This window comes from Felis catus, chromosome E3, assembly GCF_018350175.1.
Source record: "Felis catus isolate Fca126 chromosome E3, F.catus_Fca126_mat1.0, whole genome shotgun sequence".
Taxonomy (NCBI): Eukaryota; Metazoa; Chordata; class Mammalia; order Carnivora; family Felidae; genus Felis; species Felis catus.
The window spans coordinates 7,720,088-7,746,688 of NC_058383.1; the positions used below are offsets into that span (position 1 = coordinate 7,720,088).

A 26,601-nucleotide genomic window follows, 5' to 3' on the forward strand; every position below is an offset into this window, starting at 1 on the left:
AGAGAGGGGCATGGGTGGGAGCATATGGTCAAGTAGGACCAGTGAGTGCTCCATGTTGGGGTTCTCCTGGATCTGTGAGTCAAGGCCCACCAGGCATTGGTGGGAAGTGTCCTGGTTAAGGCCTGGGCAGAACTGGGTGATCTTCAACAAGTCATGGTCTTCTCTGGGGCACCTGCGTCTCTTTGGTGACCGGAAGACATGACTTCTACCTCTTTGGGGTCTGGGCACCCCTGGAACACATCACGGGCACAAACTGCTAAGTTTTACCCACAATTTCACACATGGGATGCAGGTCCTCAAGCCCTGCCGAGGATCCCAAGTAGCTCTGGAATAGAAGTGCTCAGGGGCCTCGTGTCGGGTCTCCCTTGGGAAACCTCAGCTCTTACCCAAATTGGGAGAGAGGCTCAGAGCTGCTGGGGCGCACCAGTGCCCCAGTCTCCGCCCCATTCTTGCCACCGCCAAGAGCCCGGAGAAGGAAGACGAGGCGCAGCCGGCTCACCTGAGCTGCAGGTCCGGGGGGCTTAGGCACCGCCTCCCACCTGAGGCCCGAAACCCCGCCCACCTAGGGCCCGCCCCAGCCCCGTCCCCTTGGCGAGCCTTCCGCTCCGCCCCTCCCCTGCCGCGGGGTCTAGTCTCCAGCATCCGTTTCCTGCCCCAACTCGGCTCCTCGCTAGGGGCCCACTTGAGCGACTCTGCTGTGTCCTCGCTACGGGATCCTCCCTGGATTCCCCCTTGAAACCCGAGGCTTCTGCGGCTCCTGGATCTCTGTCCCCATCCGCAGACTTTGCCCCGGCGTCCACTGTGGGATCATCAAAGGACGTAGGTGTGGGCCTTCCTCCCCTCGCTTCCCCCCAGGCTCTTGACCCCACGCCCTCCACCCCCACCAAGCAGGCCAAACTTTTTTTTTTTTTTTTCTTAAAACATTTTTACTCCTTTCAACCCAGAAACATCACATCTAAGCGGAAGAGAAGGGAGGGGAAGAGACGAGGGCATGGGGGTGGGGGCTTCGATGTGCGCTTGCGGAGGCCGAGCCGGGAAACCCTCTCCCCGCCTTTTGGCGTCCCCTATCCCACCGCGGCGGGCGGGCGAGTGGGTGTTGAGGGGACGCCCTCAGGGGCACTTCCGCTCCACGCACTGCTTCCCTCCCTCCTCATATTCCTGCTTGGAGATCCACATCTGCTGGAAAGTGCCCTGGGGGCGGGGGACGACAGAGGCCTTCAGGGCGGCCCTGGAGAGAGGAGGGGACGCCCCTCCCCACATTCCACCAGCAGGCCCAGCCCTTGAGAAACCCTCCCCCTGCCCTGCGAGCCCCGCCTCTCCCGCCCATATCCCTTCCTCCTCCACCTCCCCAAGCCTCCCCGCCCTCCTTCATATTCAGAGGGTGAATACCCCTCCTCCTGTCGTTCAGTCAGAACATTGGTTCATTCATTCAACAAGTATTTATTGCGCACCTGTCTGCCCTGGGCCACGTGCTGTCTTCGAGGGGGGGAGTGGAGCTTAGAGCCTCAGGCCAGCGAACCTGTCCCCCCAAAGCCCCCACCCCCCAACACCTCCTGCACCTTTCGCTCCATCAGGCCTTACAAACTTGTCAAGTCTCCTGCATTCCCAAGAACAATCTTTCCTCCATCCTCACCCTTCCTGCACCACCTAACTTCTGGTTGGAGTGGTCTTCACCACCCACGCTGAACCTTGCCCCTTGAGGGTCTCCTGCACTGGGCATCCCAGACTGTCCCTTCTCTTCGATGGTTGCTTCACCTCTGCCTGAAAGCTAGTGCCTGTGTCCCTGGTACTGACCCTGTTTTCTGGGCTCACAGAACAAGCCTTCCAAAACCAGCTCCTCCACTCCTGGGACTTCTGCTCAAGCACTAAAGCCCCACCCCTCCCCCCAGTCTCCAGTCTGCAATGCTCAGCGCTGAGTACTGGACCCAAATACTCAGCTGTCTTTCGGACACCTCTTTCTGAGTCTCTTGGGACCTCAAACTCAGCATGTCCAAGACTGAGTTCCCCTAGGCCTGGCCCAAACCTGCTGCTGTGGTCTCTCTCACCTTCTTCTTCTTTTTTTTTTTTTTTTAATTTTTTTTTTTTGATGTTTATTTATTTTTGAGAGAGAGACAGACAGAGCACGAGTGGGGAAGGGGCAGAGAGAGAGAGAGGGAGACACAGAATCTGAAGCAGGCTCCAGGCTCTGAGCTGTCAGCACAGAGCCCCACGTGCGGCTTGAACTCATGAGCTGTGAGATCATGACACTTAACCCACAGAGTCACCCAGGTGCCCCTGGTCTTCTCACCTTCCATACTAATGCTGTCTGATACAGTGGCTATTGAGCACTTGTGGATGTCGAAATGTGGCTAGTCTGAACTGACATGTGCTCTACAGTTGTAAAATACACAACAGATATTGAAGACTAAGTCCAGGAAAGAGAATGTAAAATATCTCACTTTGATATTGATCACCCATTAGAGACTCCTGGGTGGCTCAGTTGGTTAAGTGTCCAATTCTTGATTTTGGCTCAGGTCATGATCTCACAGTTTATGAGTTAGAGTCCCTTGTCGGGCTCCAAGCTAACAGTGTGGAGTCTTCTTGGGATTCTCTCCTCTCTCTCCCTCTTTCTCTGCCCTTCCTGCAGGTGCATGGCTCTCTCTCAAAATAAATAAATAAAATTTAAAAAATTATTGGTCACACCTTGAAATTATAATATTTTGGATATATTGGATTAAATAAAGTATATATATATATATATATATATATATATTTTTTTTTTTTTTTTTTTTAACTAGAGGTGCCTGGCTGACCCAGTTTTTAAGTAACCTCTGTACCCAACGTGGGACTCAAAATCACAACCCCAAGATCAAGAGTCCTATGTTTCTATGAATGAGCCAGCCAGGTGCCCCAAGGAAAGTATATTTTTTCATTCTTTTTTTTTTTTTTTTTTTTTAATTTGAGAGAAAGAAAATGTGCAAGCGGGGGAGAGGGGCAGAGGGAGAGAGAAAGAGACAGAGAGAGGGAGAATCTTAAGCAAGCTCAATGCTCAGCACAGAGCCCAACTTGGGGCTCGATCCCATGACCCCAGGATCATGACCTGAGCCTAAATCAAGAATCAGAAGCTCAACCAACTGAGCCACCCAGGCACCCCAAAGTATATTCTTTAAACTTAATCTCACCTGATTCTTCAGGCTCTTTTAAAATATGGCTATTTAGAAAATTTAAAGTTGTATATGTGGCTCGCATTACATTCCTGTTGACCACGGCTGCCAGGAGCTAGCATCCTGAGCCTCATCCTGGACTCCTCCCCTCTTCCCTCTTGTATCCAAATGCTGTCCACACCTGTCAGTTGGACTGTGATGAGCTGCCACTTCCACAGCCTGATACCCACTCCTCTGTCAAACCCCACTCCCAGCGGAGACCACAGCAGCCCTACTCAAGCCACTCGCCACTCTGCTGCCCTAGTGAGTGAGCTTCCTAAACTCGGATATGACCGCGTCTGCCTATAGCCTTTGGTCTCACCTGCCTCTCCCTATAGCCCCAGCACCCTCTCTCTCTTTGCCTCAGAAGTTCTTACTCAGTCTTCCATCTCAACTTCAACGCTCCTCTGAGTCCCTTTATGACCCTTGAACTAGGTCTGGTCCTCCCTTGAAGGGACATCCCTGCACTTTGTGGTCTCTTCCTGTTTAATGGCCTCAGCCTCTGGACTCTGCCTTCTCATGGGGGCCGGGACTAAGCCAGGCACACAGGTAGGCATGGCTGACATGTTCCTGGCCCTCAGCTGACTTCACACTATCAGCCTCCTCTATTTCTGACCCTTGCTTCTGTCTCCTTGAGGGCTGCCCCTCTGAGGGATGTCCTTCTTGCTCTGTTGTGGCCCCGCTGTCCCCTCTATGTGGCTGACGCCCGTGAGATGAAGTTTGCATCTCCGGCTCCCTGCTCACCGTCTTGCCTGTGCCCAACGACAGGTCCAGACAGGACCCTTTGCAGGGTCCCCTTGTGTCCAGCTCACACCCTGATCTCCTCATGCCTGACACAGTCTTCCCAAACATGCCTGTGACTGTCACGTTGCTTCCTCTCCCCAACCTCTGTGTCTCCCCTTTGCTAAGAACAGCGGGTGCCCCATTCACAGTCTCAACCCCAACCAGTCTCTCCAGCTCCTTTCCTTCTGCTCCCTGATTTGCCCCGATGGAGCATTCACTGGCTGCTCTTTCTCAAAAATATGTTTGTTGAATGAATGAATGAATGAATGAATGAGGAGGCGGGCAAGGGGATGGGGCTGTTCGGGCCTGCCCCTTTCCCACAGTCAGTGCTAGGCCAAGCCCTGTCCCTCTCACCAGCGAGGCCAAGATGGAACCCCCGATCCAGGGGCTGAACTTGCGCTCCATGGTGCTGTTGCTGGCGATGAGCTTCAGTCGCATGCTCTGGGGAGAAAGAGAGGGGCAGGCGGGGGAGGGGGGGGGAGGAAACACCTGGGTTCTGGGAAGGGACAGGGCTGGAAGTGGGGAAGACTGGGAAGTCACAGGGGGAGTGTCTGCTCTGGTGGCCAGAATGCCTGATGTTGGGGAAGGAGGAAGGACTAAGTCCTAAAGAGCTAAGCCACGACTGGAGTCCAGGGCCCTGGCCGCAGTGGGCTCTTACCGGTGGGGTCTTCTGGGAGAGCTCTCGATTGAGCCTGTCAGTGAAGCCCTGGAGCAGTGTGTTCCCGCCAGTGACAATGACACTGCCATACAAGCCCTGAGAGCAGAGAGGAGTGAACCTTCAGGGAAGAGCCCCTCCCCGTCTCCCCACTGCTCCTGGGCCCCTTTGCCCAGACACAGGCTTGGGCCTCACCGGGCGAATGTCGATGTCACACATGCCAATGCTGGTGGTCACCACGTGGCCCACACCTAGCATGGTGTTCCCCGACAGGCCCTGCCGAGAAAGGTGATCTAGGTTTCCAGCCTCTGCCCCCTCTCCCCAGACCCCGGCGATCCTTCCCAGCCTCCCCGACACGCCGGCATCCAGGGAATCCAATCAGCCCCCCACCTCAACACCCTCCGCCCAGCCCAACCTTGACATTGGAGGGATCAAACAGGCCCTCAGGGATGCGGAGCCGCTCAGCACCGTAGTCTGTGTTGTAGCCATTGGGCATTTCATAGTGCACTGTGGGCATTTGCGCAGCCACCCTGCCCAGGAAAGAGTGAGACTCTGCCTGGGGGTGCTCACAAAGGACCAGAGGTCCCCCGAGAGTCCCAGGCCTGTCCTCTTTCCCGCCCTCCAGCAGGGAATGCCACTCACTGCTCATCGTAGGGAGAGTCTGAGACCTGCAGCACAGAGGCCTGGAAGTCCTGGATCACCTCCTGAGGACCCAGGGAGGTAGTGAGGGCCTGGTCTCCCTCCTGAGCACCCCCAAGTACCCCCACCTGCAGGGCCTCACTGTCCCTTCCCCTCTTCTCATGGTAGGGGACGAGGAGCTGGGGAGGGGCAGGGGCTATTTCGGCGGACGCTGTCCTCACATTGCACATGTAGTTATGCCAGGACTTGGAAACCTGGGGTAGCTTCTCCTTCTTCTTCCAGTTTGGGGGGGCGCCTTCCCGTACGGGTTCCTGTGGGGCACAAAGCCTGTGAGCGCCCTTCCCCACCCCACACCTGCCCAGCCCACCTGGACTACACCTGTGCTCCTACACCGAACAGTCACTGGGTTCTTTGCTCTGTTGGCCACAAAAGGCAGCAGAAGAGAGAGAATAGGGAGAGCCTGTTCCCATGTCTGTCACTCATGCGGCAGTACAGCTATCTGAAAGGCCCAGTCAGAGGAAGCTAAGGGCATGGGGAATATAATATAGTAAGAGATCAGACAGAACCTTAAGGGGTTTTTTTCCTGAGCCGTGTTCCATGTGGGGGTCCAAGATGGACCCTTGCATGCAGTGTCTCACTTAACACGGCAGCCTTGCATGGTGTTATTCCACTTTGCAGGGGAAGAAACTGAGGTTCAGGAAGCTTCAATCTCATGCTGTGGGGTCACACAGCTTTTACATGGCAAAGGCACACCTTGAACCTGGGTCTACCACACTGACCCTCCTACATCCTGCTCCCAGCTGGCTGTATGGCCTCGGACATGTCCTTCAGCATGCCTGGACCTCTGATGCTTCGATTGTAAGTTGGATCCTCTGGGGGCCCTGCTACACCCTTTTCTGGTATCTAGTGGGTCAGTGGGTCAACAGTCATAGGGTGAGTGCCCAGGACTCCCCAGAGACCCCACCTTGGCTGCAATCATGTAGGGTGGGATGATGTCAATGGCCATTTCCTGGAAGAGCTCCCGGCACTGCATGGAGATGAAGTCTCCTGCCAGAGGTGACTTGACAATGCCTGGAAAGGGAAGGGACGTTAGGGCCTTGTCCCCCAAGACACCCCCGAGCCCTACCGAGGCCTCACCTTGCTGTAGGACATAGCCATCATGCACTGGGATGGCCGTGGTGTGGGTGGCCCCACTGTCCAGCACCAGGCCTGTGGAACGTCCATTTGCAAAGCTGGCATGGGATGGGTAAGTCAAAGACATGGTGGTAGTGAGGGGGCTGGGACTCAGGTCTGGCCTGGTCACCCTCTGCTCTCCTGGTCCAGCCCATTCACAATCTGCAAATCTCTCATTCTGGTTTATGACCCATGACTGGAGGAAAGCTCCTGAGACCCCTGTCACTTCTTCCCTGTCTGAATCACAACTTCTTCCTCTTTTTCTTCCTTCTGAGCTCCCAGTCTCTCTGGAGTCTTGGTTCAGTGTTCTATTGGCTCCTTGAAATGGGGGGCCATATTGCCCCAATGCCTAGCTCAGGAGTTAATGCAAGGTAGATCCTTAAAAAAAAAAAAAATACTTGATTGGCTATTTGGGGAGGAAACTCCTCAGTGTTATATCCCTCCCTGTTCTCTCCAGTCCCAGCCCCTGCTGTCTACTTGGCCCAACTCTGTCTGTCCGTCTGTCTGTCTCTGTTCAGCTTGATCCAAGGAATAGGAAAGAGCCACTGATCTGGCTGCCCCAGGGTCAGAAGGCCCACAGAAGGCCCTCTGCACTAATGGGGCACAGAGTGGGTATCTGCCATCCAGGACACTAATCTGCACAGAATCAGGTCCAGCCTCCAGTTTAGCACACCATGAACCCCACCCTGGCCCTCCACCCAGGCAGAGCAGCTCAGCCCAGAGGATACGCGGTGAGCACAGCCGTCTTGCATAAGAAGAAGGCAGGAATGTTGTACTGCTCGAACATCAGCTCTGTCAGCTTCTCCCGCTTGGCCCGTGTATTCCACTGGGGAGAAAGTACAGGAGGGGAGGATTCAAAAAGGGGGAGGCACAGACCCATGTACGACACACACATGCACACGCGCGCGCGCACACACACACACACACACACACAAAACTTGGACTGGGGAGAGTTCAGGCCTCTTGATCCACATAGACCTTTAGAATGTGAGAACTATGGAGAATTTTAAAGATCACATTCCAAATTCAGCTGAAGAAAATAAAACTCAGAGAGGGAGAATAACTTGCCCAAGATCACACAGAAAGCTCTGGGTAGAGCTTGGTAGAGTCATAGTCTCTTGACTTCTGGCCCAGTGTTCTTTATTTTATTTTTTATTTTTAATTAGTTAATTTAATTTACTTATTATTTTATTTATTATTTTTTTAATGTTTATTTATTTTTGAGACAGAGACAGAGCATGAATGGGGGAGGATCCGAAGCAGGCTCCAGGCTCTGAGCACAGGCTCTGAGCCTCAGCACAGAGCCCGACGCGGGGCTTGAACCCACAGACCGTGAGATCATGACCTGAGCCGAAGTCGGACGCTCAACCGACTGAGCCACCCAGGCGCCCCTAATTATTTTTTTTTAATAGGCTTCACACTCATGACCCTGAGATCAAGACCTGAGCTGAGATCAAGAGTTGGACGCTTAACCAACTGAGCCACCCAGGCACCCCTCAGTGTTCTTTATTGTACAATATATACTTCAGGCTCCTTTCAGCCTCCAATTTATCCCTCTTTCCCGTTTTAATCATCTCAGAGGGAAGAAAGCTGGGAAGAGGATTTCTGGGTAAAAATTGTGGATTGAATACAAACATCTAATTTTATTCTCTTCCAAGATCCCAGCAAAAGTATAATAAAGGGGCAATTTAAAAAGACATAAACCCATGTCACCTGGCTGGCTCAGTCACTAGAGCATGCAACTCTTAATCTTGGAGTCACAAGTTCAAGCCCCACATCGGGCTTGAGAATTTGGGCTTGAGATTTCTTGAGGAAAAAAAAAAAAAAAGACATAAACCCACAAAAGCCAACCAGCACGTGAGAAGATGCTCAACATTGTTGGCCATTAGCGAAATGCAGATCAAAAGCACAATGAGATGCCATTTCATACCCACTAGTGTGTTGATAATAATCAAGGGGAAAATAAAGGTATAGAGAAACTGAAACCCTTGTACATTGCTGGGGGGGAAGTAAAACGGTTCAGCCACTGTGGGGAACAATGAGTAGTTTCTCAAAAAGTTAAACATAGGATTACCATATGACCCAGCAATTCCACTCTTAGTTATATATCCAAAGACTTGAAAACAGGTACCAAATAAATCCATACATACAACTGTTCATAGCAGTACTACCCACAATAGCCACAGATGGAAAGTCCCCAAAAGTCCATGAAGGGAGAAATTGGAAAAACAAATTGTGGTATATCCATACAATGGAAAACCACTCGGCCATAATACAGAATAAAGTACTGACATATGCCATGACATGGATGAATCTTGAAAATATTATGCTAAGTGAAAGAATACAGACCCAAGAAGTCACATGTTGTATGATTCCACTTATGAGAAAGATCCAGAATAGATCTATTCATAGAGACAGAAAGCAGATTGATGGTTACCAAGGGCAGGGAGAGTAGGAAGAAACTGGTTAATGAAAATGGATTTTCTTGTGGGGTGATGAAAATGTTTGGGAACTAGATAAAGATGATGACTGCACAACATTGTGAATGTATTAAATGCCACCAAATTGATAACATTAAAAAGTTAATTTTATGTTATGTGAATTTTAGTTCAAAAAAGAGAGACAGGAAGAATCTTGGACAGACACCCTCAAGAGTTGGGAGTAACAAAGAAGGAGAAAACAACAACAAATTTTTGAAGAGCGGAAGCCAGATAGTTGAGTGGTAACTGACCTAACAGATTCAAGAACACTGACTCCTAAGCAGGTAATGGAAAAAGCCAAGAACAGCCTGTGTCAAATTGCGGACTTCTCACAGGGTTCAAGAATTTGTAGTTTCAGGCATCTCTGGCAGTTAAGGTTAAGGGAAAACTTAAAAAAAAAAAAAGAGAGTGTTTAAAGCCATTCAAGTAATAGCTCCCTAAACTCTCTCCCCAGTTCCATCCATGTCACTGAGCTATTTATTACCCATCCTAGCCTCAGCAGAAGACTGAAGTTTATTCTTTAGACAGAATAACACTGAGGGGCTCTGGACAGGTGGGACACTTGACACAGTTGGGAGTGGAGACACTAAAAACAGGAGAATTAAGTGATTCCATACATATTAAATGCTGAGAACCTCAGCCCTATTCCCTCACTCCCAGAAAGGGGGTGACCAGGCCTGTCTGTAGGGTATAAGCTTTCTCCATGGGTTACATCAGAAATCTATAGATGCCAATTATCAGAGGCTGCCTAACAAACACCCCAGGCAAATCATCCTATAGCAACATCCTCTATCACCACAGCCAGTGAGTCCCCCCACTTCACATGGCTTTCAATCAGTGTTTTAGTCCACCACTTGTAAACATAAGCAGACAACCAAGGATTAGCAGAAATCTGAGAAAAGCCTCTAAAATGAGACAGAGACCCCCAGAAAGGGTAGAGAGGGAGTGGCTGGGTGGCTCAGTCAGCTGAGTGTTTGACTCTTGGTTTCGGCTTAGGTCATGATCTCACGGTTTGTGGGTTGAAGCCCCTCATTGGGCTCTGCTGACAGTGCAGAGCCTGCTTGGGTGTCTCTGTCTCCCTCTCTCTTTTCCCCTCCCTTGCTCTTTCCCACATGCTCATGCACTATCTTTCTCTCAGAAATAAATAAATAAATAAATAAATAAATAATAAATGGCAGAGGAAAAAAAAGCAATTTGGAAGAACAGAGATTATGCAGGGAAATGAAAATTTTCAAAAACAGAAACAAAACTAATGATATCCTGAGTGAGCTAACATCATATTTCACCCATGAAGAAAGAATTGCATGTTCTAAAAAGTAACATTTGTAGAACCAAAAAACTCTTGAAAAGTAAAACTACAGAAGCAGAAATGAAAAACTCAATAGAAGAATTGAAAAATAAAGTTGAGGGAATATCTTGGAAATTATAGGAAGAGGGACGCCTGGGTGGCTTAGTTGGTTAAGCAACTGGCTGGCTCAGGTCATGATCTTGTGGTTTGTGGGTTCGAGTCTCGAATCGCGCTCTGTGCTGACAGCTCAGAGCCTGGAGCCTGCTTTAGATTATGTGTCTCCCTCTCTCTCTGCCCCTCCTCCACTTGCACTCTGTCTCTCTGTGTCTCAAAGATAAATTTAAAAAAAGTTAAAAGAAATTAGAGGAAAATATGAAAGGAAGGAAAATATAAGAAAAAAGATAAGAAAATTACAGGATGAATTCAGGAGGTGCAAAATCCAAATAATACTTTCCTAAAGAAAGAACAGAGAATATTAAGAGAAATTAATCATCAAATAAGGAACTAAAATTACTTAATCAAATAATTACTGAATTATTTTTTCACTGAATCGAAAGACATAGATTTTCAGATTGAAGGGACATAATGAGTATCTAGAGCAATGGGTGGTAATAAACCAATATAATATTGAGAAATTATAGAACACTAAGGACAAAGTGAAAATTCTATAGGCTTTCACAAAGGAAAGCATTACATCAAAAGATCAGGAATTAGACATCTCTGCCTTCTTTATTGTTATTTTTCCTTTTATTTATGTTTTTGTTTTTGTTTTTTGTTTTTTGTTTTTTGTTTTTTTTTTGAGAGAGAGACAGAGTGCAAGTGAGGGAGGAGCAGAGAGAGTGGGAGACACAGAATTCGAGGCAGGCTCCAGGTTCGGAGCTGTCAGTACAGAGCCTGATGAGGGGCTTAAACCCATTAACCATGAGATCATGACCTGAGCCAAAGTCGGACAGTTAACCTACTGAATCATGCAGACACCTCACCTCTGCCTTCTTGATGGCAACAATAGGTGCTGGAAGACAATGCAGAAGGACCTTCAAGATTCTGAAGAAAAATGATTTCTAATTTGGAATGTTATACCTAGCTAAGCTATCAATCCAAGGTCAGACATGCAAGGTCTTAACATTTTTACTTCTCATGACCTTTCTAAGGCAGGTACTGGAGGATATGCTCCATGAAAATAAGGGAATAAATCAAGAAAAGGAGTGATGAGATACAAGAAACAGGACTTCTAACACAGGAGAGAGGTGTAGGGATGCCCTAAGATGATGGTGAAGGGAGATGTCAGGATGATATCTATGTTCTCTGTGTAGAAGGCAACAAGTCCAAAGTGGAGCAAATCACTGGGTTTTTGGAGAGATTTCTTCAAGAAGATGAAATTGATAGAATATCTAAAGGAATTAATGTTTTGAGAAAGGATATAGGTAACATAAGCTCATGAGTAATAAGCAGATGAATAATTTAGGGTCATATTATTAAGCAAATAGAAAACTAAGTCAAATAAAAACCAGCACAATTTTTAGCTTTAGGGAAAACAGAAAGCTGTGCAAGGAAAAGAAAAGTGACCACAGTTTATTGCCCTGCTCAGACCTTATTAGCATACATAAACATAAGAGTGTAAATACTGAATAATGATTTTTAAAAATCTAAAATACAACTGTATTTGTATTAAAGTGTGTGGTGTGGGCTGGAAGAGGAAAGTGAGCTCAATGTTTATTTTCTATGTTGGAAAATAATGCCTAAAACTAAAAAAAAAAATCCACAGGCAGCCTTTTGAGTGTGATATTTGGGGATATGGAAGAACCTGACCCCCCCCCCCAAAAAAAATAGCTAAAAGAAAAGCCTCTGGAAAAGGGGAATGGAAGGAAGATGATATGAAGGCAGTTTTTTTCCTTAACATGTTTTACAAAGGAAATTGACAATGTGCATATATAACACTGACAAAAAAATTTTAAGTTAAAAAGTCAAACAAGGACTTTGGTGGAGAAAACAGCAGGGATGGACTGAATGGGCAAAAGATAGGAGTGGATATAATAGGAAGGTGGGGAGAAGACTAAACCAGGGAGGAAAGAAAGTGTTTTTGAAGATGGTGATGGTGGAGTTGGCAGCAAAGTCTGAAAAGTTAAGTGGAGTGATTGATGGCAGAGGCTTTGGGAGGGGTGGGAGGGACAAATGGCAGAAAGAATGCAGGGAGTCCCTAGGGCTGGACTAGGGGCTGGATGAGGCACTTACCGGGGCCTCGGACATGAGCACTGGGTGCAGGTTTGGCTCAGACTTGACGTGTTTACTGTAGGTGTGATCCAGGATGGCACGGAAGCACTCCCAGTCCTCAACTGGGGCCAGGAGACCAGCGGGGAGAGATGAGAGTGGGCCGGTAGGGGTCCAGGGACAGGAAGCAAAGGAAGGAGGGAGGCCAAGTCCAGAGGAGGAGATGGGAGATCAGTTTCAGCAGAAATCCCCCCTTCCTAGGAATCTGTCGGGCCCCTGGGCTGGGAACCAGGCAGCTGTGGGCAACTGCAAGGTAGACTCTGTGGGTGTGGGGTGATGTGCCCCCGGTTGTGGTGTGTGGGCTTCGGGTCTGTGTCGGGAGATGGTGGGTAGGGGCTCCTTACTCATGCCATTCTTGAGGGGCGACATGACCTCAGCTCCATCCCGAGGCACATGCAGGGCGTTGGTGTCGATGTGGAAGATCTTCCCTTTCTTCTCTTTCTCCCCCTCCAACTCCAGCCCGCCCCCCTCCTCCGCGGCCAGCAGCCCCACCGTGGTGGGGAAGTCAGCCTGGAGGGGGGCATGGGCAGGAAGAGGGATCAACCTCTTGCCCCTGTCCAGGCCCATGGCAAGGCCCTCAGCCCACCCCTGGGTTTACTCCCACATTCCCGCTCTGCAGAGCTTCTCTCTGTGTTGTGAGAACCCTGGGTCACTGGGAAGCCTGGAGGGGAGTCCAGAGTCTCTCGGACTTGGGGATGGGGCTGGAAGGCTCACCTTGGGGCAGTCCTCCCCAGCGTACCCAGCGCGGACTGAGAAGGAGCCAATGTCAAAGACCAGCGCCCCCACCTCATCTGTGCGGGGAGACAGGTGTGTGAGGGGACCTCTCCCAAACTCTCTCCCCCTGGATAGCTCCGAGAGGAGGTCAGGGCAGAGCCACAGTCTCGCCACCTTCAACGCCGGCCGGGGTAGGTGGGAGCTCGGCCTGGAGTCCGGATCCTGGGAGTGGGGATCAAGCCTCCAGAATCCCTTCTTGCCCGGTGGCCTTATTCAGGCCACTCTCCTCGCCGGGAAAGAAGGGGCCAGGGGGGCCGGGAGGAGGTGAGTTGAATGATGGAGAGAGTGAGCCCAGTGCGCGCGAGCGACCGACCTGGGAGGACCAAAGGTAGGAGTGGCGCAGGACCCAAACCCAGGGCTGGACCCATTCGAGCGCCGAGGTGACAGGCCCTGGGGTGCCCAGAGCTCAGGTCGCGCGCGTGAGGGGTGCAGGGCTGCCGGCGAGGCCGCGACAGGCTAGGGAGCCTGAAGCCCGAGGCTAGCTCACCTCCGCCGTAGACGCCCCCGCTCATAATGCCCTCTCAGCGCTGCTCACGGCCCGTGGGCGGCGGCGGGATCAGCACCGAGGCGGCCGGACAGCTCCCGGGATCCCGGGCGGGGCGGGGCGCGCAGTGGCCAATCAGAAGGTCGGATCCCCCGCCCCCAATGGCGCCGCAGATTGGCTGCGAGGCAAGACAATAACCTGACCGGGGGCCGCTGCTTTAAAGGGGCAGACACCAAAACTTCAAGATTGTGGGGAGGATAGCAAAGACTTTGAGACTGACCCTAAGGGATAACCAGGTAGAGAGCTGGCTGGCGTACAAAAGAGATGGAAATCTTGTCCACCTGGAGATCAGGACGCCGCAGGATGACTGATGGGGCCCCTGCTTCCTTACTGTTTTAAATGGGGTCGAGGAGAGGACTCCGTAGTCCTGGAGTCTTCCATTCTCAGGCTCCTGAGCAAGGTTCCGTCATACCCAAGTCTGAATGAAATCGCCCGGTGAAGGAGGGAAAGGAAGAAGGGAAGAAGAAAAGAGAGAGGTACAGGAGGGGGTGTGTCTCCATCTTCTCCCTGTTTCTTTCCACCCTCGTCTTTCTAATGGCCCCTCTTTTCCTCTCCCGTCCCTGGCGCCTGGGCCCTATACATACACACGTTTACCGTGTTCACACATTGGTGCTGAGCTAACCCATCTTTAGCTTCCTTTCCCCATCTATCTCTCCCCAGCTGTTCTCCTGGCCTGACACCACCTCCACAGCAGTTTTAATAGCAAAGGTCAGGGAGCTGCGTCTACAGACTCGCTTAGCTGAGAGACTCTTATGTGATGTGTGCCTGGTATGTATGTGCTTACACGTGTGGGGATATGTGTGCATGTGCATATGCATGTGTGTGTGTGTGTGTGTGTGTGTGTGTGTGTACATACGTGCATGTGAATATGTGTGTGCTGAGGGCACTTCCACCTACTTTCTGGGGTGGGGGGAGAGCATGGAGACCATGGATGGCACAGGAAGAGGGTACTGTGTGACAGCCAAAGCCCCTGAAGTTTCTCTGCTCACCAGATGCCCACTCTGGAAGAGATTCCACGTGTCTCCAGCCAAAGGACAGATAGTTTAAGATGGCTCATTGATTACCTACTGACAACAGCGGCCCTTCACATGCCCAAGGTTGGTTGGGAGTCCAGGCCTAGCTCTTCAGTCTGGAGGCATTCAGGCTTAAGTGCAAGAGGTGAGCTGTAGGGGAGAGAGCTGACTCAGTGCTGGGAAATTGAAATATTCCTGAGTGAGTTAGTCATTGGCCTCCATAAATTGAGACCTGGATGAATTGGATGAGCGCCCTCGACCTCTTGGCACCTGCATTCTTCATCTTACAAAATTATTATTATTGTTATTGTTATTATTGCTGAGGTGAGGATTACAGGGACACTGGAGTGGAAAGTGATTCTATTCGTGACCTGCACCTCTCCTTTTGTTGACATTTGATGATGTTGCCTCACTTCCCCTGTAAATTCACCTTGTCAGTTCCCATCACCCCTCCCCTACCTCCATTAGGATCTTAGATTCAGAGACTGCCCCAAGTCAGGAGAAACCTCACTGATCCTGGATCCAGCCCCTGGATTTTACAAAGGTTTCTGCAGATTGAAGCAAAGCCCTGTCTTGGGTCACAGAGCCCACTGGGGCAGAGCCAGGACTAGAACTTACACCTCTTATCAGCCAGTTGAGAGATGACCTTATTTCATAACACTTTTGTGTCCTGGTCCAAGCTTCACTGTCCCCATCTATAGTACTTCTGGTGGTAAGGACTCAATCTGATGCCAGAACCAAGTGCTTGGCTAAGAGCTAGGCACACAGGACTAGTCAGTAAACGCTGGTCCTAAGAATGCTCTTGGGGAGTTTTTGAAGCTTAGGAAAGCTTATTATTCATAAGTTGGAAATCTGTAGTATTGTAATAAGAAGTGAATGTTCCTCTCATAGTTGGTGGAAAAACTATAGCTGGCCGACTACACAACTGGACTTGATTTACCTCCTAGTTAACGGTGGCCAATTTTCATTTGTCATTCCATTGTATTATGATTGTGTCATATTATGTCAGTTGTTAAGGTAAAATATTATTACTCTATTTCACTGTCCATTCATTGATTCAACAAACATCTTTGTACAAAGCATGGGAATAGTGAAATGCATAAGATATATTCCTGCTCTAGAGAAGTTTTGGTGTAGTGGGGAGCTCGGACATGCATGTAAGTGGGGTGAAATGGGGGCCCAGAGGAGGGAGGAGCTGCCTGTCTCTGAGAGTCCAGAGAGGCTCCTAGAAGTGAAGTTTGAGCTGAATTGTGAAGAACTAATAGGGTTCACTGGTGAACAAGGTGTGAAAGGTCTTCCACACAAAGACTGGCATGTGCAAAGTTCTAGAGACATGAACATTTGTGGCCTATATGGAGTTAGGAGCTCAGTCTTGAAGGAGGGTTGCATATGAGCTGGTGGCAGAAACCAGAGTTAGGGGGAAATAAGACTGGAAAAGTAGTCAAAGACCAATTTGTTCATGCCTAAACTCTATTTTTATTTAGCAAACACAAAACATCTGTTTTTAAGTTTTTTAAAACAACTGTTCTAAGCACTTTATAAATGTTAAGTAGTTTAGTTCTCATCATGATCTGATTATTATCCCCACTTTGTAGGGGAAACAGGCATGGAGAGATTATGTGACTTGCCCAAGGTCACTCAGCTGGTAAATGACAGAGCTGAGATTGGAACTGCGACATGTGAAAAGTATTGATCCTGGGGAAAATGTTGCTATGCTTCTATTAATTTCAAGGATGTTCTCAAGGTGCCTTGCAGACACCAGGAATAAAATGGCTCATATAACTTGATGTGACTCTCCTAAGGTTTCATATCTATCCTGGAAGATGGAGGGTTAAATAATTAATTCAATAAAGTCATCTGGAGGTTCGCACATTCCAGGCCCACAGTCAGGTTGGCCAAACCTGAACACCCGGTAATGATGTCAAAAGTAGTAGGTCCAGGACCCTCAGACCTCACACCTTGGACATGATTTGGCATCTTGTGAGGGTCTGTTCCTTGCTTTGGTGGGCTTCCCCCCCCCCCCCCCCGCCGTCCCAGTCCTCTGCCAGATAAATCAAGTGTCTTGGCTTCACGGGGAGCCCCTGCCTAGTGCAGGTGGCAAGGGCCCAGAAATAAACAGTCCAGTAAAGGCTGCAATAGGGACAGAGCCAGCACTGCAGTGGGGCACAGACAACAATGTGGTCAGGGAGGCGATATTCAAAAGAAGCTTGAGAAAATAAACAGGATTTCCCCAGCTGAAAAGGAAATAGAACTGGAGTTGGGGGGGAAGGCATTCTGAGAGGGGACAAGACCCAGCCCTGTGTGTTATGCAAAGAAGTTTGGGTCTTCTCCTGGAACCAATAGGGAACTAATGCATGGTTTTGAACAGCAAAGTTATATGATCTAATTTGCATTTTAGAAAGATATGTCTGGCAGCTATTTGGTAGACGAATAGAGAGGAACTGTCCTAGAGGACAGGATATAGGCAAAAACCAAGGTAATAGCATTCGGCATACAGTAGAAGGGATGGATTTCAGCAATATACAAAAGGTAGCATTGACAAGATTTAGCCACCAGTGACATGGATTGCTAGCCTTATATCACCAGCCATCTCCCTTTTTTCTTTATTAATACCGTTTTGGCTGTGTGTATGACGAAAGACCACCTTCCTTGCAACTGGCCAACCTCTGAGCAGAAGTTAGTGCTTCTGCTTAGCAGGAAAGAACTTGTGCTTTCCACCCTACCCCCCTTCTCAATGGACGAAATTCAGGTATGATTGTGGAAGCTGCTTGGGGCCCAATAGACACGGAGACGGAAGCTAGGGGTTCAGCATGGCAGAGATGTCCCCACAGTCCTGGAGGGTCTATTTTAAAGTGGTCTCTTCAGCCACTGAATTTTTGGGATTCTTTGTTATAGCAGCTTGGCCTATACAGTGACTTGACCACCTTTGGATATGGGGAATGAGGGAGTGAGAAGCTCCTGAGGGGATAGTGACGCTGTTAACTAGGCCAGGAGATTCAGAGAAAGGGCAGGGTTGGGCAGGGTGGGGTGGGGTAGAAGAGGATTAATTTAGTTTTGAATGTGTTGAATGTGACATGTTTGTGATCAGAGGTGTGTAGTAAATGTTTTAACAATCAGCCCTTCAGGCAAAGGCAGCTCTGATCTGAAGCAACTCCCAATTTCCATGGTGTAACTACTCCCACCCTGACAATTAAAAGTTACTGCTATCAACCTGACTTCACTAAACAAGGAGTTGGGAAGAGAGGTGCACTCTGGGCTCTTGTGAGCTGGTCTGAACTGGCACAAGCTGACTCCAGCCCACCACTGTCTGGGGACATCCAGGTGATGGTATTCAGGCTGCAGTTGGACATACACCAAGTCTACATCTGGGGAGAGATATCTGGGCTGGAGATGGAGCTTTGTGAGGTATGAGCAATTAGGGGATAGTTAAAGTCACAGTAATAGAGGAAGTCACCAGTGAGAAAAGGAGGCTGACGTTGGGATCCTGTAGAAACTATGTTTACAGATGCCCTGCGGAGGAGGACGAGAGGACCAAGGAGAAGCCTGAGAAAGAAGAGTTAGAGGAAGGAGGAAGTGTCCCATGACTCGTGAGAGTCAGGGTCTCCACATGTCCTCTAGGGCTTCTGCTTTCTCAGACAAGTTGGTCGTCCACTGGCTACCTGTATATCCTTCTCCTCCCCCAAACCCCATCCTTCCCATTATCATCTAAAGAAGCTCCTACCAAAACCCAAATACCTTTATTTCAAATTCTCCTCTCACCACTGCCCCACCTTTCTACACCCCCTCCAAGACAAGATTCTCAGAGCTTTGGCCACTTTGTCTCCACTGCCTCATTTCTCACCCTCAACCTATTGCAAGAAAAGCATTCATTGCAAGGGCTCCTGACAAAGTCACCCACGGCCTGCCTGTTTCTCAATGTCACGCACACTTCCCGGTGCAGGCTTGCCTCATCTCTCTGCAGCATAAAAACAGTTTTACCATTCCCTTTTTGGAATATTCTTTTCTTTTGGGTTCCAGAACTCCACATTCTCCTGATTTTCCTGTTAGCTCTCTGGCTTCTTCTTTGGCAGCTTCCTCTCCTCTGCCTGACCTCTAATGTTGGAGTTCCTCAGGGCTTGGTCTTAGGCCATCTTGTCTTTTCCCTGAACCTCTTTATGACTTCATCTGCTCTAAAACGCCACTCATTCTTAAGGCTCTATTCCAACTCATAGTCTTCTGCGGAGCCCCAGACCTGCGTTGACAACCACCCTCTGAGTGTTCTTCTGAGCACCTCTCCTAGGCACTGCAAACCTAACATGTCTCAACTTAAAATTTTTGATCTCCACCCTCCCCCCGCCAGTGTTCTGCTCTTAGTCAATGCACTTCCAAGCCACCAGCACTGATCGTCATTCCAACGATCATCTACCACTGCCTCCTCTGTAGATTATAACCTCCCTGCAGGCAGAGGAGGGTTCACAGTTCATGGTCATATCCTCAGTGCCCAGGACGGTGCCTGATGCATCACTGGGACTTAGGTGAATATTTGCTGAACGAGTTCAAAGAAGCGTATTAGCATGGAAAGCAAAGCAAGAGGAAGCACTGTCAGATGTACTACAGAGATTAATAAAATTGGGTTCTAGTCCTAGGCGGCCAGTTTTTTCTTCCTTCCTTCCTTCCTTCCTTCCTTCCTTCCTTCCTTCCTTCCTTCCTTCCTTTCTTAATGTTTTATTTATTTTTGAGAGAGCACAAGTGGGGGAGGGGCAGAGAAAGAGAGAGAGAGAGGATCTGAAGTGGGCTCTGTGCTGACAGCAGTGAGTCTGATGTGGCGCTTGAACTCATGAACCATGAGATCATGACCTGAGCCGAACTAACCGACTTAGCCACCAAGGTGCCTCTGGGCTACCAGTTTTTTAAGTGACTTTGGGGAAGTCACTTTGTCCATCTGTAGACTGAGAGGAAACTGAAGGAAATTATCTGTAAGGTCCCTTCCAAATGCTAATGCCTAATTGACATCTATCATCTACTGCTAATATATCCTTGAACTGGTGAGGGCACATACATGGGATTTGTGCATAAGACTGACTTTGTTTTCTTATTTTCTGAAAAATAGTGTGCTGTGAAAACTTTTTGTAATGCCTATAAGAAGTGTCTGTTTTTTTTTTTTTTTTAATTTTTTTTTCAACGTTTATTTATTTTTGGGACAGAGAGAGACAGAGCATGAACGGGGGAGGGGCAGAGAGAGAGGGAGACACAGAATCGGAAGCAGGCTCCAGGCTCTGAGCCATCAGCCCAGAGCCTGACGCGGGGCTCGAACTCACGGACCGCGAGATCGTGACCTGGCTGAAGTCGGACGCTTAACCGACTGCGCCACCCAGGCGCCCCAAGAAGTGTCTGTTTTGATACTTTCACTTTTCAATTGGATGAGGACTCAATGAAGGCTATTCGGTGACTTGAACCTTCCAAAGCATGTCCACAATCCGTCAGACTCTCATAACAATCCAACGTGACTTGCAGGGCAGACAGGAAGGCAACACTTTCATTCTCATTCCTTTACAGGGAGGGTCCACTGGAGGGTTACTCAAGAGGTTAGTATTGGTATCCCTGCACGTTAAGTCGCTAAAGCCACCCTGTTTCATATCTCAACTCTGTAGCCCTAGGAATCTGTTTCCACTACTATAAAATGGGGACAATGCCAGTACTTAAATTCGCAGCACTGTCGTGAGGACTAAATAAGTATGGACCTCAAAAAATAGGAGTTGTTATTACAGTGTCATGCAGCCCGGTAGAGTTCTACAAAAGCCCAGGGGGCAACGCTGGGGAACTTCCTGGGCATGGATGGCTCCTCTCATCATTCTCAGGTTCAGGGTCCCGCACCATTCCTCGGGGACTTTCAGAAGCGTCCCTCTGCAGCCTCAAGGCCGACTGCTCCGTCCCGCGCGGGTAGGGATCTCTCGAGCTCTGTCCTGGACCTTGGAGGGGCGTGGTCTCACTGGAGCAGGGGCGTGCCTAACTCAGAACTGGGGCGTCAAGCTCCCCTACCCAGTCTGGAGCCGCCCAATCCGGGAGGGTGGGTCACGTGACCAGAGAGCGGTTTCTACCCCCCCCCCCTCCCCTGTGCCGATACCATCTCTTCCAGTCCCAGGGGGGATGTCCTGCTCCTTTTCAGAAAACGAAGCATTCTTTTTGGTCCGTTTTGCGTCGAAATAGTGTGGTGTGATATCTTTGTTGTGACGGGGTTAGTTCTTGCCCCTTAAGTGGTCTTTTGCCTTCTGGCCTCCCCCCACTAAGGAATTGGTCTCGCCCAGCCGGGCCCTGGGCGCGGCGGCGACGGCCGCGTCACTGGCGGGCGGGATCCCTCCGCTCTGGGGAGAGCAGCGCTGGACGGTTGAGTTGGGGTGACTGAGGAAATCCATCCGCGTCGCCGCCGCTGCCGCCTCCGCCGCGGAGGAAGACAGGACCTCCCGCGCTGCTCTAGCGACCCTTCGCAGAGTCCCACCGCCACAGGTACCTCCGCTGGCAAAAGGAGTCCTTCTCTCCCCCAGCCCCAAATTTCCGTGGGGGAACCTCTCTTCCTTCTGTCTCCTGGTCTGGCCTCTCGGGAGCGGACGTAGCACCCTAGACCTCCCCTCCCTTCCTCTGGCTCCGTCGCTCCCAAACCCGGAAGGGGAACTGGGGTGGGGGGGGGGACCCTTGTTCCCAGTAATGCACGCGCTCCTTGCACCGTCCGAGGCGTTTTGCCTGACCCCAGACCCTGTCGCAGCCCCTCCTGCCTCTTGCTCCCTGAGAAGTTTGGGGGCCAAATTCCGGGCTTTCTGTAGGCCCCGTCCCGCCCCCTTTCCCCCCCATCACCGCCCTCTCGTTTGCCTCTGGGTAGCACCCCTCGTGTCCTCTTTGCACCTCTGGCGGTATTCGCCTTGCAAAACTCCAGAATCTTCAGAGAGGCAGGCAAGGCCGCGAGGCCACCCTTCCCTTCGCCTCCACCCTACCCTCAGAACCCTTGGGTTCTGTCGGTGTTTTCTGGCCATATTACCCTAGACCGGAGACCTCGGCACCCTGCTCCCTCTACTAGCCCTAACCTCAAGCCCAGCTCCTGGGCGCCCTCACCCCACGCCTAGCTTTCTTTTGGGCAAAATGGAGGTCGTGGGGGCCGAAGGGCCAGGCCCACTGCGCTTTGCAGCGCGGCACCGGCCCGCGCCTTCCAGCTGCCAGATCCGGGACCCTCCCATGTCCCCTCCCCTTCGCCCCGCCAGACCCGCGGAGGCGGTGGCACCCCTATTTCTCCTTAGGGCCCCGGCTACTGTATGCCCAGAATCCGGGGGCAGCCGAGGGGGCTCCGGCGAGTGATGGGGACTGAGGGCTGGGAGCGTCGCCCCCGCCCCCAGCGGCTTCTTCCTGGCCTGCTTCCTTCTGCCCCCAGCTTCTGGCGTTGCCGCCCGGCCTGGGCTGCTGGCGGCTAGAAGGAAGAGGCTTTGTCCTGAGCTGGGGCGGTGGAGTGGGAGACTCTGCCCCCCCCCCCCCGCTTTTTTGGAGGGGCATCCCCCGGCGCGAGCGTAAAAAGCTGAACTGACAGAGGGGAAATGTCAGGGGGAAAGAGGAACGCCCAGGGCCTGGGGGAAGTGGGAGCTGGGTGGGGGACGCCTGGGTCGGCAGAGTGCAGTGTGCATGGCCTGATCACACAGGTGTCCAAAGAGTGGGGCAGGACTCCGGGCCCTGGAGCGGAGCCAGCCTAGCCCCTGGGGCCCCGGCGCGGAGCCCAGGGACTGGGCTTCTGGGGTGCCGAGGGCGCGAGGCCGGGCCGCTTGGGGCCGCCAGCTCTCCCGCCCGCCCGCGCCTGGGAGAGAGCAGCTCCGCGCCTCGGGGCCAGGGACCTCTCCTCGGAGCACTAATTACTCGAGAACGGCTCCCACGGGCTTACTGCGGGCGCGCCGGGGCGGGCGGCCTCGGCGCTGGAGGGAGCAGCGACTAGGGGCTGCCTTCCCCTCCACCTTCGCCTCCGCCCGCCGGGGGCGGCTAATGGGGCGCAGCCGGCCCGGGGATTATCCGGGGTGAGCCGTCCCGAACCTATTAGCGCCAATCGGCTTTCCCAAATCCTGTAAACAGCCACCCTGGCCGGTTCTGGGTCGGGGCGGGAGGCTGGGTCGGGCGGGGGCGATGGGGCCGGGGGTGGGGTCACCCACCCTACAGGTCTCTGCCGTGGATGCGGTTGCCTTGGCAACAGGGCTAGGGTGGGGGCACTTCACCAATGAGGTGCTCTCAGTCCGGGTGACGGTTGCCTAGGCAACCCCACGAACAGCCCAGCTTCCCCCTCTGGTCTCCCCCACCCCAGTCGAAGCTGGGGTGTGTGTGGAGGGTGTGCGGCGTGTGGGGGTGAATTTAAAGAGGCACCGCCCCTTTTAAAATTAGGTGCTAGGAGGGCGGTGTCTGTGCGGCCCGGGAGGACGCCAGGTTTGTTTTCTAAGGGACTCTCCCCGCCCCCCCTCTCCGTCCCCCCCCCCCCTTCAGTTCCTGCCGCGGGTGTCCCGCCCGAGCTGCTGTCCGAGGGAGGGGTTTCCCCTGCGCTTCCTCTTGCACTTCCCGCTCCGTTTCCGGGGGGCGGAAGATTGGGGAAGTCAGCTTTTCCTGGGCAACATCCCTTCTGTGCCAGAGACCCCAATTCAGCCTGGGGGACCGCGGCCGCCGCTGCTGTCCCCTCCCCCCTCCGACCGGCGCTTACCCCTTCCGGGCCGGGCTTCAACCCCGCCTTTTTCCCCCCTTCTTCTCCGGCGGCCTTGGGCCTGACGTCAGCCCTGCATCCCCCAGGCCTCGGGCCAGCGGCGAGGAGCTGTCTCCCCCAGCCCCCGTCCCGCGGCCCCCAGCCGCCCCCAACCCCGCCCCACGGGCCCGGCGCCATGAGTGAGCTGGAGCAACTGAGACAGGAGGCTGAGCAGCTCCGGAACCAGATCCGGGTGAGGGCCTGGCCGCTGGGCTGGGGAGGCTGAGCAGGCAGGGCCAGGTGGCCTGCACGTACTGGGTGGAGGGAGGGATTTGTGTGTGTGTGGCTATCCTAGTAGCTCGCTGTCTTCTCTCCACTCCCCTGTCACCTCTTTCCCTGTCTCCTCCTCGCCTCTCCTGTCTCTCTGATGGTTCTGCCATCCATCTCTTACAGGATGCCCGAAAAGCATGTGGGGATTCAACACTGACCCAGGTGAGATGAATCCAGGGCTGGACTTGGGGTTTAGGGAAGGAGCAAGCGTTAGAGGCATACTGCTTGGTGGGCCACACCACCTTGAACCTCCCTGAGCCCATTCTGCTTCTACCTCCAGATCACAGCTGGGCTGGACCCAGTGGGGAGAATTCAGATGAGGACGCGGAGGACCCTCCGTGGGCACCTGGCAAAAATCTATGCCATGCACTGGGGGACAGATTCAAGGTGTGGTGTGCGAGTGGTTGGGGCTGTGTGCCGAGCTTTTGTGTTGCCCTGGGCTGAATATAGCAGGCAGAGTGGGGTGAGGGTTGCAACCTTGCTGATCTGGTGGGATGAACAGGATCCCCATGTTGTGGACATATTTGGGGAGGCCATGGCTCCCAGACAGTCCCAGGGGATTGGAAATAGGACCGAATGAACAGGGACTTCTGGGCTGCTGCTGGGAGTAGTCTCAGAGGGCCTCCCACCAGATGGGTGAAGGGGGAGAGGTGTCCTGCCTCCGAAAGGAGCTTCCTACCCTGACTCCTCTGCCTCTTCCCTGCCACTTTTTAAAAGGCTGCTGGTCAGCGCCTCCCAGGACGGGAAGCTCATCATCTGGGACAGCTATACCACCAACAAGGTAGAGGTGGTGCCCGAGGCTGGATGGGGCTGGGCTGCAGGCCCTGGCTGGCTCTGACCTTGGGCACTGCTCCTCCTCTCTAGGTCCATGCCATCCCTCTGCGCTCCTCCTGGGTCATGACCTGTGCCTACGCGCCCTCAGGGAACTTTGTGGCCTGTGGGGGGTTGGACAACATCTGCTCCATCTACAGCCTCAAGACCCGTGAGGGCAATGTCAGGGTCAGCCGGGAGCTGCCTGGCCACACTGGTGAGAGGGACCTGGCAGGGCTTGGATGCTGTTGCGGGGGGAGGGGCTGTGCTGCCCTCCCTTAGAGACCCGGCTGACCAGCCCCTTTCCCCAGGGTACCTGTCGTGCTGCCGCTTCCTGGATGACAACCAAATCATCACCAGCTCTGGGGACACGACCTGGTGAGGCCCTGCCAGGGCTAGGTAGTCAGGGCTCACCAGTACTTCCTCCCTGGGGGGCCCCTGCCTTGGTGCTTAGCATGTAATACATGCCCTGAGAGGGTGAGGGGCTTCTGAACACTCTGCCTCCCTTTCCTGTGACCCAGTGGCTCCCCCGCAACCCCAACCCCCCCCTCCCCCATGCCCCTTCCTTGGAGGAGGCTCTGTCAGGGCTGGGCTCACTTGGAGGGGAAGGGGGGCAGGGACCTCTCTCTGACCCCTTCCTTCTTCCTGTCATCTCTCCAGTGCCCTTTGGGACATCGAGACAGGACAGCAGACGGTGGGTTTTGCCGGACACAGTGGAGATGTGATGTCCCTGTCGCTGGCCCCTGATGGCCGCACCTTTGTGTCAGGTGCCTGTGACGCCTCCATCAAGCTGTGGGACGTTCGGGATTCTATGTGCCGACAGACCTTCATTGGCCACGAATCAGACATCAATGCCGTGGCTGTAAGTTCTGGACAGAGCTGGGCCGGCTTGTCTCTGCCAGGCTCCTGGCCTTGCTGTGCCCTCATCCCACTCTGGTCCCATGTCCTGCAGTTCTTCCCCAATGGCTATGCCTTCACCACGGGCTCTGATGATGCCACGTGCCGCCTCTTTGACCTGCGGGCCGACCAGGAGCTCCTCATGTACTCCCACGACAACATCATCTGCGGCATCACCTCTGTTGCCTTCTCCCGCAGCGGCCGGCTGCTGCTCGCTGGCTACGACGACTTCAACTGCAACATCTGGGATGCCATGAAGGGTGATCGTGCAGGTGCGCTGGGGACGGGCGGGAGCTGGGGCTGCCAGCCGGTGGGGGTTCTGATGTTCTTTCCACACAGGTGTCCTTGCTGGCCACGACAACCGCGTGAGCTGCCTTGGGGTCACTGATGATGGCATGGCTGTGGCCACAGGCTCCTGGGACTCCTTCCTCAAGATCTGGAACTAACAGCTGCCACCCCACTGAGCCCAGGCCAGGAGGGGCCCTGCCCATGCCCACACTACAGACCGGGAGCTTTGGGGCTGGGTGCACACCAAGCCCCCCTCCCCGGGCCACTGGGCCTTGGGTCCCTGCTCCCCTACCCAGGTTTGGTTCCTCCCGGGGGCCCCCACTGTGGAGATGAAGATGGGATAGAATGGGGGGAGAGGAGGGGCAGAAAGCCCTCATCCTTTTGCTGCCCTGGGGTTGGGGCCTCATCCCTCTGGAGGGCCAGAGGCAGGAGGTAGAAACTCCAGGGGCTGGCTTTTTTAAAACTGGTTTTATTTTAATTTTTATTATATTTTCAGTTTTTCCATAAAGGAACCAATTCCAACTCTGTACCTGGTCTCTACCCTTGTGTCTTTCTCAGTGCAGATCTCTGTCCCCAGGGCAGACAAGGGGGGGTAGGGGTGGGCAGGGGTTTGGGCCCTTGTAAGTAAGGACCAGAGAGAAACTCCCACTCCTTCTCCAGCCTAAGGGGAAGTCAAGCAGGAGGACCTGCCCAGCAGGGCCACAGGTGCTCCCACACACACACACACACACACAGCCCTCAGACTCTGGCTGGCTGACCACAGCTGCCCCGGCCCACAGCTCAGTTCCTAGCTCAGAGCTGTCTTT

The 26,601-nt window shown here is 52.5% G+C and overlaps 2 protein-coding genes and 1 long non-coding RNA gene across 4 annotated transcripts; 2 read left to right on the forward strand and 1 right to left on the reverse strand.

The window, feature by feature from the left end:
* Positions 1 to 601: 601 nt before the first annotated feature.
* Positions 602 to 10,465, forward strand: LOC109495135. Of its 2 annotated transcripts, none has more exons than XR_002150377.2 (3): positions 602 to 819; positions 5,938 to 6,117; positions 9,041 to 10,465. It is a non-coding gene; the product is annotated as an uncharacterized LOC109495135 (long non-coding RNA). The 2 variants fall into 2 exon arrangements; XR_002150378.2 differs by lacking the exon at positions 9,041 to 10,465 and adding an exon at positions 7,662 to 7,717.
* ACTL6B (actin like 6B) lies at positions 892 to 13,834 on the reverse strand. The gene is made up of 14 exons (XM_003998492.6): positions 13,730 to 13,834; positions 13,183 to 13,259; positions 12,813 to 12,978; positions 12,433 to 12,533; positions 7,161 to 7,258; positions 6,397 to 6,491; positions 6,224 to 6,330; positions 5,481 to 5,570; positions 5,263 to 5,324; positions 5,036 to 5,150; positions 4,816 to 4,896; positions 4,624 to 4,719; positions 4,320 to 4,406; positions 892 to 1,191 (listed from the first exon to the last, which is right to left on the reverse strand). Exons 1-14 carry the CDS (start codon positions 13,752 to 13,754, stop codon positions 1,111 to 1,113), a joined length of 1,281 nt encoding a protein of 426 aa, XP_003998541.2. The 5' UTR covers positions 13,755 to 13,834; the 3' UTR covers positions 892 to 1,110.
* A 7,290-nt stretch (positions 13,835 to 21,124) lies between these two features.
* On the forward strand, positions 21,125 to 26,324 carry GNB2 (G protein subunit beta 2). The gene is made up of 10 exons (XM_003998493.6): positions 21,125 to 21,282; positions 23,578 to 23,723; positions 23,924 to 23,962; positions 24,081 to 24,187; positions 24,518 to 24,581; positions 24,665 to 24,827; positions 24,922 to 24,988; positions 25,271 to 25,472; positions 25,563 to 25,779; positions 25,847 to 26,324. The coding sequence occupies exons 2-10, from the start codon at positions 23,667 to 23,669 to the stop codon at positions 25,951 to 25,953; spliced, it is 1,023 nt and encodes a 340-aa protein (XP_003998542.1). The 5' UTR covers positions 21,125 to 21,282; positions 23,578 to 23,666; the 3' UTR covers positions 25,954 to 26,324.
* Positions 26,325 to 26,601: the final 277 nt, after the last annotated feature.

Bases quoted from the DNA above. Each gene is read 5' to 3' on its own strand.
- ACTL6B (XM_003998492.6), bottom strand. From the start codon at position 13,754: ATGAGCGGGGGCGTCTACGGCGGAG. The intron at 6,331-6,396 runs GTGAGGCCTCGG...TTCCCTTTCCAG, and splicing joins TGGCTATGTCCTACAGCAAG to GCATTGTCAAGTCACCTCTG. The intron at 4,897-5,035 runs GTTGGGCTGGGC...CTTTCTCGGCAG, and splicing joins TTGATCCCTCCAATGTCAAG to GGCCTGTCGGGGAACACCAT.
- GNB2 (XM_003998493.6), top strand. From the start codon at position 23,667: ATGAGTGAGCTGGAGCAACTGAGACAGGAGGCTGAGCAGCTCCGGAAC. The intron at 24,582-24,664 runs GTAGAGGTGGTG...CCTCCTCTCTAG, and splicing joins ACAGCTATACCACCAACAAG to GTCCATGCCATCCCTCTGCG. The intron at 24,989-25,270 runs GTGAGGCCCTGC...TCATCTCTCCAG, and splicing joins AGCTCTGGGGACACGACCTG to TGCCCTTTGGGACATCGAGA.